Below are 14,697 nucleotides of genomic sequence, written 5' to 3'. Positions count from 1 at the left end.
CAGTTATGCGAGTCTGTTTGCTGATGATGTAAAGATCTTGAGGAAGATAGAGGTTGAGGAGGATTGTAAAATACTGCAGGAGGATTTGGATAGGATACACAATTGGAGGCGGACGTGGATAAATGAAATTTAATGTAAAGAAATGCAAAATATTGGAAATGGGTAAAAGTACCAGGAGACCATCACTGAACTATTTTTTGGGTAATGAATTAATCACAAAAAGGAGAGAGAAGAGAAAGATTTGGGAGTGCTGGTCCAAGATAGTTTGTCACCAGAAAAGCACATTAACAAGATAGTTGGAGAGACTTATAAGCTCTTGACTAACATAAGAGTAGCATTTCATTATATGGATGAGGAAATGATGAAAAAATTGATAGTGGCCATGATCCGCCCCAGGTTAGAATATGCAGCGGTAGTGTGGTCCCCACACAAAAAGAAAGATATAAACAAGATTGAGAGAATACAAAGAACAGCAACCAAGATGGTCCCCAGTCTGACAGACCTGTCATACAGAGAGAGGCTGGAAAACCCTGGATTTGCCTTCGTTAGAGGAAAGGAGAAAGAGGGGAGACATGATTGCGGTGTTCAGGACCATGGTGGGAGTAGATAAAATTGACAAAGAAGATCTGTTTGTATGGGATAAGAGAGCAACAAGAGGACATGGAATGAAATTGAAAAAGTCAAGCTGCTTGAAGGATATCAAGAAATATAGCTTTCCTTACAGAAGTATAGACTTATGGAATAGCCTGGACAAAGAGATCGTCCAGTCTAAAAACATAAACGAGTTTAAAGTTAAATTCGACTTATTGAGAAACAGCGACGGAAACCCACGAGCATAGTACATTCCGTATATATCACAATTAGGTATATTCTTAAATATTTGGAACGACTTAGACAAAGAGGTGGTGCATGAGAAAAACATTCATGTGTGTAAAGGTAGACTTGATAAATGTGGATATGGAGACAGGACAACACGAGCATTGCTCAATTCCTGTATACTACAAATAGGTAAATACAAATAGGTAAATACACACACACACACACACACAATCATCGTCTCAACCCCTTTCCCATATAAAGACAGAATAAGACAGGCTCAAGAAACAAGAATGAAGGAAACATGAACTATCAACAGCATGCCCAAGGAACCTATGCAAATATTTAGACATTCAAAGAAGCAGTGGACAAAGGTACTAAGAGAAAGAACTGCTGGAAATCAAACTGCTCTTCAAAGAATGGAATAAGATATCCACTGGTATTTAATGAAAGCATAGCAAAAGAAATAGGAAACATCAAAACTGATTTTAAAAATAAATACTGTATATATGCAAATCATTTCTGCAAAACACCTGCTAATTTTCACAAAATGAGATGGAAGGAAGAGGTGAAAGAGAAAGGTGGGAAGGGTGTGAATAAGGTAAGGATGCACACTGGGAGTGAAAAGTAGGAAAGGAGGAGATAATATGGAGAGACGTTACAAGAGGAATGCATGGAATTATTAGAAAAGAAATTAAATGGGGTGGGGGTGGGGGATCTGAGGGAGATTGCCTTGTTATACAAGGAGAGATGAAAGGACAAGGTGGACGAGTACATGGGGGTGGGGTGGAGAAAAAAGGTGGGGGATGAAAGTGAGGCAAAGTGGTGTATTACAGGAGAAAAGGCCATTACAGTATTAAACAAGGACAGAATGCCATCCCTTATATAATACAGCGTATGAAAACAGCTATATGCTGTAGGTCAAGAGCTAGAAGAAACTGGTAGAGAGACAGAGGAAAAGAAAAATGGGAAGGCAAATTAATGTAACTAATGGGAAAGTAATGTGTGATAAGAAGGGTAATTACTATGTAGACACAGATGCACCCTTCACAGACTACATCACCAGGCAAGAGCTACACAGATGAAGTCAGAGGAAATATTTGGCTTTAAAAGACTACTTGAGCTTCATACAAACAAAATGTCAATGACTGCAAGATCAATGGTCAAGCTGATGTAATAAACTTTAGGTAACAAATATGCTATTAAAACTAAAAATCCTATGTATAACTCAGATTACAGCTGCTAATCTATATCAACAATTCAATGCATCTTCAGCATGCTAGTAAAATTTGTACATCTCAACAGCTCCATACAAACTAAACAGTAATATATCACTAAATTTATCATCACAATTTTAATATCCTTCATACCAGCACATCATTATGGTGTCAGTCTGTTAAAGGAAGCCTAGTTTTATAATAGCCCTGGCTTTTAAAAATTATATTTGTAAATGGAGGACGATTCTTTTGTTTGATTGTGCGCTGAGAAACCTGAGAACAGGATAAAAATGAGCGAGGTCTGTATGTGGAAGAATGAGAATCACCGGGAAAATTTTTGGTAACTGAACAAAAGATAAGATGAAGCTCACAATACAAAGTCAACTGACTTGACTTTCAAAAACTCTTCCCCAACCTTCTCTGTTTTTTTTCTGCACTCCTCACATGGACTCACTCTCATCAACTCTGTGGTTAAGAGGAATGCTTTAAGACTCTGCTGACAATATTTCCACACTAAGAGCAGTAGCCTCTCTATAATTCCCTGCTTCACACTGAGACAAAATGAGCGTCATAACGTTAAAAATTTTAACGTTCAGTCCCATATTAACCTTTGCGAGGTGTAGGGGTCAGAAGCCAGACTACTGTAGTTCTGATAACTTACTGATTATGTGGCTGGCTTACATTCCTTACAGCATTACATCATCAAAAAACTTCCAGCTGCTCCTTAGGGGTAAAACAGATGCATACAGCATCTAAACTTAACCATGGGTGGCATTTTCTACCAATCAAACACCTGCAAAGTTAAAATGCTCTGCAAAGGAAAGAAACAGTTACAACTCAGAACTTTGGAAGAGCTGAAACCTCTGAGGCAAAGGAGCACCATCTTCTCTACCCATAACTAAGTCTTCAACATCCAAGGAGTCCAGGTCAAGCTGCACCACCAATTCCTCCATAAGGTGTTTCATGTGAAAGTGGTGGATCAGCAATGTCTATGTTGGAGGTGGTAAATAAGCACAGCAATGGAACTCCTTGATTACAGGAGAAGGTGCAGAGGCTGGATATAGTGAGGAGGCACTGCTGTCCTTGTTAATGTTACAAGGGATCGATGTGGAGGATAAGATAAGTAGACACACTTCAAGTTAAGACTCAGAATTTCGCTGGGAAGAGCTGTAGTCCCTCAGGCAGTGGAGCACCTCCCTCTCTCGCTAGTGCCAGGTCCTCAATATCCCTTGAGTCAAGGTCGTGGTACACCGCCATTTCCCCCGTCAGGTGCTTCATGCGGAAATGCCGGATGAGCGAGTCCTTTCGCGAGGTGGCAAATCCACACAGCCGACAACGGAATTCCTTGGTCCCCAGGTGGATGCGCAGGTGACGGGTGAAGGTATAGGGGTTGGACGTGGTAAAGGGACACTGTTGGCATTTGTGGACATTGTTGTTGTTGAATGGAGCTGTGATTGTGGTGGATGGAGGGACTACTGATGATGAAATATGGCCTGGAAGTGATACCTGTGGACCACTGGATCCTGTAGTTGGGATGGATGGGGCTGAGACAGATGATGGATTGACAGGAATTGCAGGGAACACCTGGATGCTGCCAGGTGGGAATATCTTTGGGTGTGAACTGGGATGTGGTGGATGCAGCTGCTTTGGTGGAGTCTGGTGGAGCAGATGGTGGGGATGGTGGAGATGTAGGGGAGGTGGTGGGGGTGGCGGTGGTGCTGGTGGGGGTGCTGACGAAAAATGCTGTGATGTTGACGAAGAGTGCTGTGGTGTCGATGATGAATGTTGTGTTGACGATGAATGCTGTGGTGGGAGCTGATGTGGTGGGTGGCCCAGGGAGGACAGTGCCACAGCTACAATGTCTTCCGAACTACCTTGGGGTTTCTTACGGCTCACCTTGGTATCCTGGTAGAGAGAATGGTAGGTGATACCACAACCTCAGCCACAGAATAGCTTTGTTAATCAACTGGTGCTTATTATAATACCTATTTTTTTTTCTTTTTATGATGAATATTATTTTTTGCATATGGATTATTTTTCTTTTTAACAGTTCTGTTGTGGTAGCTCCCTACTAAACCCTCTACCATCATCACATCAAAACAATAATAACTAAAAAAAAATTACACAAAGCAGAATGGAAGCAGATATCTGACATCAATCATTATCACCACTTAAAAGTATAAAACTACAGGCAGCAATATGGCAATTAATTAGTAAGCAAATAAAAGGTACATATAATCTGGAATGTTAAAGGAAATGTTAATTCAAGCATTGTATACAATTACCAACAAATTTATATGTTCTTTACTGAATATGGCTGGTGTATCAATTATGGTATAAACAGTATAAACATTATTTTGATTTATTCAAAGAAAACATAAGCACAGAGACTGAATGATTTACATGCAAAGCAAACCACACATTAAACAATATCAAGAACATCTCAAAGCACACCAAAGTAGAAAAGGAAGTATCTCAAGAAAAAAAGAGATAAAAAAGAAGAAGATACCACCACATCCATGCAAGAACCCACATATAATCAGGATCAAAACTACGAACAGCACCGAGTCATGAACCTGGGAAGACTGGCCAAATATTTTACCTAATAACCCCATTAATCAGAGGGGACTTTCTTAACTCATTCATTTAGATGACCTACTTCTTATATTCTTTCTATTTCCTGATGATTTTCCTTAACTTAGAAAAGATATATCATACTGAATAGATTAACTGAAGGGACAACCTAGCCCCACCAGTTGGAAAAGTCACTCCTTGGCAGAGTAAAGTCCACTAAGAGCAGGAAGAATAATGTGAAAAACACATAATCAGATTGAAAGGGGTAACTGGTCATAAAGTTTAACGTGCTTGCAACAAGAATAATCTGCTTAGCTTCATCAAGAATTTAGCTGACAGTACCATTAATAAGTAACATTAAAAAATATAATGGAAACTTATTCTTCTAAGAGATGTACAAAACTGCACGTAACACAATTCCACTAACTAGAGACTAAATATCTGTGGCCATCTCAACAAACCCTAGGCTCATGTCCGGTCTCATAAATGAACTTGGTACTCACTTGCGTGTTGTTAGCGTTGACATCGTCAGAGGCAGCAGTAGAGACATCCCCACGGCTGCTTTCATCACCTCGCGCATCATCACCTGCAAGGCCTTCACTCATTGTACACACCTCACCAAACTAATAACACAAACACACACATACAAATACAGTACACATATCCACTTTGTACACAAGTACATATAAATGTATCCATGCTCATGTGCATACATATACCTTAACATTTTCTTTCTACAAACTTTCAGGTATCTTATGCATTACTGTAATTCATTTATTTTTGTAACTTCAAATCTGCACAAAAAGTTTAGAATTAAAGTATTTTCTTATCTAAAAAGAATGAGTCCAAGATAGACAGCTTGCAAAATTTGTCCTTTCCAAGGACAACTAAGTAAGGAGAAAACCTAATTCTGCCCATATGTGTGTAATCACCATATTATCACAAGCCTATGAAAGTCAAGTGTAGGATAGTGCCTCTTCCAACCTTCTCAACTCTGATCTACTCAATGTTATTCTATTTAATTCCAGACTCACAAATTTTCAGACGTCATTCCCCCACCTGGTTTACCGCCAACCATTTTTCGTACATGTCTGTGCTGCCACTCTAAGACATTAATTGTTTATATTGTCTGTTAAATAAAGTTCCTCTATGATCACCCCTATCTTCATACACCAACGCTATGCATATTCCCACACCTAAATACGTTTTCATCCTTACTTATGCCATCATACTCTGGAAATAATAATACAGAAATATTAAGTAATACACCTGCTATAGTTCCTACATGTGAAAACCAGTTTTCCCTTTTACAGTCTATTCTTCCTTTTCTGTGAGTTTTATACCTGCAATTGCACTCACGTTTCACCTACCCTGCATCCAGTTGACATCACTTACAACACAGCTCCACCATATAAAAGTTCTGACTACCGTCTAACGTCCCTTCCCCCTGCCTATGCGTGCCTGTGCCCCTCCTCACCAAACTCCATGATGGGTATGGCAGGTGATGCTACGATGGCTGCTGCTGCTGCTGCCAGGGGTAAGAGACCCTGGGAGTCTTCCATCACCTCAGAGGTAAGTGCAGCGTGACCCTCTGTCCACACAACCTCCCCAGGGTAGTCCAGGGGTTCTGTCTTCACTGTCTGTGGGCACCATGAATACATTCATGCATGCACATTTGCAAGCAGGTACACATTAACAAACACTGGCACAGCACCAGTATGCTCACCATAAACTGGTACTGAACCTTTATTCAGTACATTTCATACTGCAAACATCTGTGTATAAAGAGTACATTCACATGTACCATATTATATAATCCAATATTAGGAGCCATTTCAAAGCCATCATAAGACATATGCATGATTATTTACAATAACCTCTCTTCCTATTTCTCCTATCTTTCCAGTCACTTCTTATTCCTTTTCTTTCCATTACAGGTGGCTTTACATTGAGTGACAAGCCAAATGGTTTCCTGTAAGCCAAGAAACCATTTACAACACTGGGTGGTAACCATATAACCAAACCATACATGCTCCCTATGTGTCAACAAGTGGGTTGGTGGAGGGTTGGTGCCCCTCCCTGTAAAACAGCGAACTCAGTGTCAAATGGCCACCCTTTGCTGGATTATGGTGTCTGGCAATAGATAGATAGATAGATAGACATGTGGCAATTCAAGGAACTCTGACCAATAAACACAAATGGTAAATATTTTTATCTCCTGATAGAGAAAAATGGAATTAAACACAAAACTCTTCTTCAGAAGAAGGTTGAACAAAATAAAAATCCAGACTAGCAATACCCAGAATGGATGAATCATCTGTACTTACAAGTGTGTTGGTGGATTCTGACTTGATGGGTGTCTCATCCTCGCTCACCCCATTATTGTTCTCCATACCACTGCCTGTGTCCTCCTCGACCACCCGACTGCCACTTGACAACGCCAACTTGGGGGTGGTGTCAGGTGCATGGGTGGCCTTGCTGTGTTTACTAGGGTGGTGCTGGTGCTTGGAGCTGGAATGGTGGTGATGGTGGTGATGGTTGGGGTTACTGGTGGTGGTGGTGGTAGTGTTGTTATTATTGTTGTTATTTGTGGTGCCCCCCAGCCTGGCTCCCCTGAGAGGTGTGTGGTCTGGGGAGCCTCTATTGGCTCCCCGGACCTTGTGACTAGATGACTGAGAATCCGAGAGTGACTTGTGATGGCGAGAAGGGAGTGGGGAGGGGGGATTAGCTGATGGTGGGCGGTCAGGTGGCTTGCCTGTGTCTGAAAGCCGGGGCCGTTTGCTTCCTGACCGATTATCTCCCCCATCTTTGTCTTTCCTCTTGCGATCCTCCTTGTCCTCTGCCAGGCCCTTGATCTGCAGGTTATCTGCAGTCCTCAGGAAGGAGGCCAGCTCACTCTGGGACACACTCACCTCCCCCTGGTAAATGAAGCGTATAAGGGCACGCATGTCCCTCGCAGGCACATCCCCCAGGATAACAAGAGGGTGCTTGCAAGGGTTGTCACGTAGGATTCGGTGAAGGAGAGGGGAGCACGCAGCCAGCACCATCTTGTGGCCCGGCACGGCCTCACCCCCGCACACCAGGGTCACGTCAACAAAGGACTCATCCTCCAGCAGCTCACTGAATACATCTACAAAGTTGGTCTGGTGGTTGTTCCACTTCAGCAGGAACTCCTCCTCGTTCATCACGCACTTCCTGAAACACACGAAAACAGTACAGTTAACATCACCTCACATCATAACCCATTTATAGGTACCAGAAATTCATGACTGCATATCACACTGAAATACAAAACACATTATAGCGGAAGAATCTGCAAAAATATCTGAAGAAGCATCCAACAAATTAATGATCTATCAATAACTGATTTCCTAAATCTGTAAATATGGTTAGAAATTATGTGAATCACCAAAGCATAATGCATAAAATGACAACTTTTTCATACCTCCATGAGCTTTCTCATAAATAAGTGGCAAAATTTTGATCCATCCATCATCCAATCCTACGTTGCCCCATGAGGAGCGTAGAAGCCTGGGGCTAGGCAGTTGGTCCTGACAGTTAAGATGATAAACTCAAATAAACTCATGGAAGCCAGGGGAAAAAAAAAAAAAAATTGTGTTGGCTCCTAAACCATGCTGATGCTCGCCCCTTCCCTTTTATGTTCTTATATTCCCTCCGTACCTTCCCAAATCATTCCCCATACACAACCCCTCCACCTCTCCTTCTCACTTCCTTCACTCGTGTGTCCCTCCCCTTCTCACACATTCTCTCCTTGAAATTTTCTCACTTCCCTCCTCCTCCACTATCCTGTGCTCCCCGCTCCCACCTCTTCCTAAATATTCCCCTTTCCCACCTCTTCCTAAGTGCTCCCCTCTCCCACTTCTTCCTAAATGCTCCCTTCTCCCACTTCCCTCTCTCACTCTCTCCTCCTAAACCCTCCTACCTGCCTCCTTTTCTCCCTCCCACCCCTACACCCTCCTGTTTCCCTTCCTCTCTCTCTCCTGACCCCCTCCTGCCCCATACTCTCTCACTAAACCACTAACATGCATAAAAAATTACTGGATTGGGGCTTGACCACAACCTATACAAAGATAGGAAGGGAAAGGAGAAGGGAAGGGAAGGGAAGGGAAGGGAAGGGAAGGGAAGGGATGGGATGGGATGAAAATGTAGGGGAAAGGGATGAATGGGGATAAAATAGGATGTGATGGGAAGCAAAAAAGGGAAGAAAACAAGAAAAAAAGGGGAAAATAGGAAAGAAAGAAGGGAATGACAGGATGAAAGGAGAAAGGAAGGAAGGAAGGAGGAAACGATGGAATGAAAGGAGGGAGGAAGGAAGGAAGGAAAGAAAGGAAGTAAGGAAGACAGGAAAAAATCAGGAAAAAATCATGAAGCACAATGAAGTATATACAGCAAATAATAAATACGATGGGAGTACAAACAAAGAAAAACCACAGAAATAAAGTAAAAATAATGACGAAAAGAAAAAGTATGAGACCACACACACACACACACACACACACACACACACACACACACACACACACACACCAAGAAAAGAGAAAAAGAAAAGGATGGAAGGAGGGAAGTGAGGGAAGAGAGGAGGAGGAAAGGACCATAAAGTGTGAGGTTTTAGTTGGTTTGAGAGTAAAGTACCTCGAGAGAGAGAGAGAGTGTGTGTGTGTGTGTGTGTGTGTGTGTGTGTGTGTGTGTGTGTGTGTGTGTGTGTGTGTGTGTGTGTGTGAGAGAGAGAGAGAATGAAATAAGTGTTTCAACTACGTAGTACATCCACACACACATACACACACACACACACACACACACACACACACAATAGCATCCTACCACACCCACATACCAACCCACCCACCCAACCCTCCATACCATCAACACACACACACACACACACACACACACATCTATCCCTCATCCATCCACCATCAACATCCATACTTACACATGTTCATCTTTTCCACTCACCTATTCAAATCCACATCATCATTCATCCACTCATTCTGTCCATACTCATCTGCACAATCCTAACTACACTTATCCAACTACATATCTATCTATCTATCTATCCACACATACTTATCTATCTTTATCCACACACACACACACACACACACACACACACACACACACACACACACACACACACACACACACACACACATTCAACACCCACATATATTAAAGTGCACACCCATTCGTTCATCCATGCGTCACACACACACACACACACTTTCACATCCACCCACCCAACAGACCACACCTAACACAAGCCACCCACCATTCCACCCATCCACCCAAACATTCTTCCACCTCCTCCACGTACTTCAGCGTCAACCCATCCACCTATAGCTACTCTCTCTCTCTCTCTCTCTCTCTCACCCACCTCGCAGCTGCTTCTAACACCTAACCGATGCTAACCCACTCCCCCCGCCCCCATCCCCACCCGCACCTTCCCCCTCCCCCGCCCCCCAACCGCACCACGACGCAATCCCCCTCCCCCCCCTCTCTCTCGCCACAACCACCACCACCACATCCTCTACCACACCCTACCTGCTCTCTCTCTCTGAATTTCTTTGTTTTGCTCTGTCTAAGAATATCTTTGGTTTCCGTTCATTCACTGTCTTTGCTCTCTCTCTCTCTCTCTCTCTCTCTCTCTCTCTCTCTCTCTCTCTCGTCTGATACTTTCTTTCACTTAATTTTCTCTGCTTTTTTGTCTGCCTATGTCCTATGTCTGCTTCTGTTTGGGCATATGTACGTTTTTAGTCATGTGCGTGTGTATAATTATGTACGTGTTCTCTTGGGTGACGGCCTTTGATATGTGCGTGTGTATGTGAGTTATCAAGTGCGAATGTGTATGTATGGGTGTTGGCAATAAGTGTAAGTAATGCAATGTGTATGTATGTGTGTACCCTAATCAATAATCGTAATTTTTTTCCATGTACACACACACACACACACACACACACACACACTACAAACAATGATAATATAACAATCATCGAAGCTTTTATCTCCAAACCACCTAACACACACACACACACACACACACGCGCACACACAAACCATTAAGCACACGGGCACACAACACTTTCACGTAATGCACTGCTGTACACAAACTATGTACACATGAACGGGTGAAGTACTCAGGTATACACGAATAGTACACACACAGATAACAGACAGATAGATAGAGATAGACAGACAGATAGATATAGATAGATAGACAGGACTGGGATGGATAAATACTGATAGCCTACATTAAAAATACTTATACACATCCGTTAACTATAGCGGCTGATAAGAGATACTGATAGATAGACAGATAGACAGATAGATGGATAGATAGATAGATACTGACACAGGTTGACTGATACACACACATACACAGGCAGATAGACTGACATAGAGAGACACATAAGAGATAGATTAGTTAGAAGTCAATGTATAGATTATTTGTGATAGTAGTAGATGAGGTAGAATAGCGTTAGAAGAGGTAGAATAGAGTTAGAAAAGGTAGGACAGAGTTAGAAGAAGTAGGACAGAGTTAGAAGAGGTAGAATAGAGTTAGAAGAGGTAGAACAGAGTTAGAAGAGGTAGAGTAGAGTTAGAAGAGGCAGAATAGAGTTAGAAGAGGTAGAATAGAGTTAGAAGAGGTAGAACAGAGTTAGAAGAGGTGGAATAAAGTCAGAAGAGGTAGAATGGAGTTAGAAGAGGTGGAATAAAGTCAGAAGGGGTAGAATGGAGTTAGAAGAGGTGGAATTAGAGATACACAAATGGTTCCTTACACAGACAATACAACATAACAGAATGATGCTTCACTTCACACACAGCAGACAGAGAGGGGAAAAAATGATGAACTGCAATAGAGAGAATGACAGGAAAGAGACAGACTTAGACAGAACCACTATAAGATAAAAGGAACAGTAGCTTTAGAAAGGACAGGAAATGGGAAAAGGGGTGGGTTTTGTGAATTAGGAGAGACAGAGATAGAAAGAGAGGTAGACTGAGAGAGATTTAGAGACGGAATGGAGGTAAATTTATGTAGTTTTGATGATAGAATGAGAGACAGACAGACAGGTAGATTCTGAGATATTTAGAGAGAGAAAGGATGTATATTTAGAGAACTGGAGATAGAGATAACAGAATTAGCTTTGGAGACAGAGAGATGGGAACAGAGGCAGAAAAAATGAGAGAAAAATATAAACAAAGGTACAATCTTCAAGAGGCAGAGACTGGGACAAAGTAAGGCAGGAAAAAAAAAATACAAGCTTCAAAATACAAATTCACATACAGACAGATCACAAGAGCAAAACTTAAAGACAGATTGAAAGATAGAGTTAGGGCTAAAGAGTGACTCACAGCGAAGCGTGTAAGGTATGATGTAACTGAAAGGAAGAATACCTACTATGTCCTAAACAGTGATGGAGTAAAAGATAAAATTAGAGAGAGAGAGTTAGAGCCAGAATGTGAAATTTTTGACTGTGTCGTATGGAACTATGGAACTTGAAAAAAAAAAAAAAAAGGAAGGGGGAAGCGTAGGTACAAGATATAATTAAAGAAAAGGGAAGTTACGATTGGAAACGGAATTTTATATATATATGTATCTACCATAGTGACTTACATCGGAGAGAGTGTGTGTGTGTGGAGCGACGTGACGGGAGGAGTGTAGAGCTGCGACTGTGGTGGTGTGTGTATGTGTGTGAGGTAGAGAGGGCTGTGGTGAGGCGAGGGGGGGGGGAGAGTTGTGGTAATGGTGGTGGTAGTGGTGGGGAGGGGGAGGGGTGAGGGGATTGTGGTAAGGCAGGGAGATGGGGAGGGGGGGTTTTGTGGTAATGGTGGTAGTAGGGACGGTAGGGAGGGGCAGGGGGTTGTGGTAGTGGTAGGGAGGGGGAGGGGTGAGGGGATTGTGGTAAGGCAGGAAGGTGAGGGGGTAGGGGACTGTGGTGAGACGGGGGGGATTGTGGTAATGGTGGTGGTGGTAGAGAGAGGGAGGGGGGGGTTTGTGGTGAGGCCGGGGGTGAGGGGAGGGGTGTGTGGTAATAGTGGTAGGGAGGGGAGGGGGGAAGCGGACTGTGGTGAAGCCAGGGAGGAGGGGGGATGGTGGTGGTGGTGGTAGGGAGGGGAGGTGAGGCAGGGAGGGGTACGGCAAGGGGGGTAGGGAGTTGTGGTGGAGGGAAGGAGGAGGGAGGGAGATCAGGCAGAGGGAGATGTGGAGGTTGTGGTGGTGGAGGAAGGGAGGAGGTTGTGGTGATGGAGGAAGGGAGGAGGTTGTGGTGGTGGTGGTGGTGGTGTGTGTGTGTGTGTGTGTGTGTGTGTGTGTGGGTAGGATGGGAGTGAAGGGGTTGTGGTGTGGTAGGGGGTGAGAGAGGCAGGGACTGTTATGAGAGGGGGACGATGGAGGAGGGGGAAGGGGGACTGTGGTGAGGCGGGGGGTGTTAGGCAGGGGGTTGTGGTGGAGGGGAGGGAAGGAGGTAGGCCTGGTGATAAAATGGGGAGGGAGTGAGAGTTGTGGTGGGGGAGGGAAAAGAAGAATGGGGATAGGAGGCTGTGAGGGGAAGGGGGAGGGGGGAAGGGGGAGGGGGGAAGGGGGAGGGGGGAAGAGAAAGAGGAGGCCAGGCAGAGGGAGGTTGAGGTGGAGGAGGTGAAGGGGGGGGGAAAGGATGGGGAAGGGATGAAGAAGGGGGACGTTAGAAATGGGGAGATGGTAGTAGGGGGAGGGGGAGGGGTGGGGAGGGGAAGGCAACAGGAGGGGGAGAGGTCTGTGTGTGGTAGAGAGGATGGGTGGGGGAGGTGTGGTGAAGCACGGGGGGAGGGGAAAGTTGTGGTAAATGGTGGAGGGGAGAGCAGGGTGGGGGGTGGTTGTGAGGAAGGGGGCGGTAGGGGGTGAAATACAGAATAGGGGTATAATATTAATTTGTGATAGAGGGGGGAGGGGGAGGGGGAATGTGGGGGAGGGAAGTGGAGGGGGTAAATGTGCGAGGCAGGAAGAATGACGGGAGTGGGAGAGGGAGGGGGAGGGGGAGATGAGAGGGGGAGAATGAGGGAGGGAGATGAGATGGGGAGGATTTTGGTGGCTGTGGGTGAGGGGGAGAAAGACAGGACGATGTGGTAATGGCAACTGTGGTAGAAGGGGCGGAGGGGGAGGGGGGAAGGTTAGTGGCTGCGGTGAGGGAGGGGGAGGGGATGTGGTGTGGTGGAAAAGAAGGGGAGGGGATGTGGTGTGGTGGAAAGGAAGGGGAGGGGAATGAGGGGAGGGAGTGTAGGAGGAAATGTGAGAGAGGTGGGCATGAGGGGTGGTGGGGGTGATGAGGAGGGGAGGGGAGGGGAGGGGGGTAAGGGAGGAGGGTAGTGCTATGGCAACTGTGGTAGGGGAGGGGATGAGGGGTAGGAGAGAGGGGATGAGGGGAAAAGGAGGGAGGGGAGGAAAGGTGAGGGGGGGAGGGGAAATGGGAGGGGAGAGGAAAGGTGAGAAGGAGGTGGAAGGTGAGGGGGAGGGGTATACAGAGGCGAGAGGGAGGTTCGTGGGGGGTGAGGAAGGATGTGGTGGAAGGGGGGAAGGGGGAGGAGAGGGAGGAGATGAGAGGGGAAAAGAGCATAGTGAAGGGGAAAATGGGGAATGGGAAGTCTGGTGAAGTGAGGGGAAGACGGTGAGGGAAGGGAGGGGGTGGGGAAAGAGAAGGGGGGAAAGGGAGGGTGTGGGTGTATCAGCAAGAAGGAAGGGGAATAGGGTGTGGCAGAGGGCAGGGGAAGGAGAAGGGAGACTGGAAGAAAAAGGAAGGGGGAGGAAGAGAGTGTGGGGGGGAGGGAAGAAGGGGGAAGGAAAGAGGAGGGAAGAAAGGAAGGAAGGGGAAAGGAAAGAGGAGGGGTGGAAGGACGGGGAAAGGGAAGAAGAGGGACGGGAAGGGGGAGGAAGAGGAGGGGGGTGGGAGAAGGCAGAAGAGGAAGGGAAGGGAAGGGAAGGGAAAGGAAGGGAAGGGAAGAGAAGGGAGGGGAAGGGAAGAGAAGGGAAGGGAAGGGAAGGGAAGGGAAGGGAAGGGTAAGAATGAGGTGTGGGGGAAGAGGAGAGAATGGGGGAGGG

General features: G+C 45.0%; 1 protein-coding gene across 1 annotated transcript in view; it reads right to left on the bottom strand.

Moving 5' to 3' along the window:
• Window positions 1-3,179: 3,179 nt before the first annotated feature.
• The window catches only part of LOC145394569 (uncharacterized), a 32,862-nt gene continuing 21,344 nt past the window's right edge, over window positions 3,180-14,697 (bottom strand). The window contains exons 3-7 of the mRNA XM_080268411.1: window positions 7,082-7,802; window positions 6,935-6,994; window positions 6,085-6,247; window positions 5,111-5,193; window positions 3,180-3,689 (exon numbers count right to left, since the gene is read on the bottom strand). Coding sequence (XP_080124537.1) covers window positions 3,180-3,689; window positions 5,111-5,193; window positions 6,085-6,247; window positions 6,935-6,994; window positions 7,082-7,802 — 1,537 coding nt within the window. The remainder of the gene's footprint in view (window positions 3,690-5,110; window positions 5,194-6,084; window positions 6,248-6,934; window positions 6,995-7,081; window positions 7,803-14,697) is intronic.

The sequence above is a fragment of the Coenobita brevimanus genome, chromosome 27 (genome assembly GCF_032717465.1).
Source record: "Coenobita brevimanus isolate Jiangsu-jjx chromosome 27, ASM3271746v2, whole genome shotgun sequence".
In the NCBI taxonomy this organism is placed as follows: Eukaryota; Metazoa; Arthropoda; class Malacostraca; order Decapoda; family Coenobitidae; genus Coenobita; species Coenobita brevimanus.
Note: the sequence above shows the minus strand (reverse complement) of the source record. Positions and strands in the feature narration are given on the sequence as shown.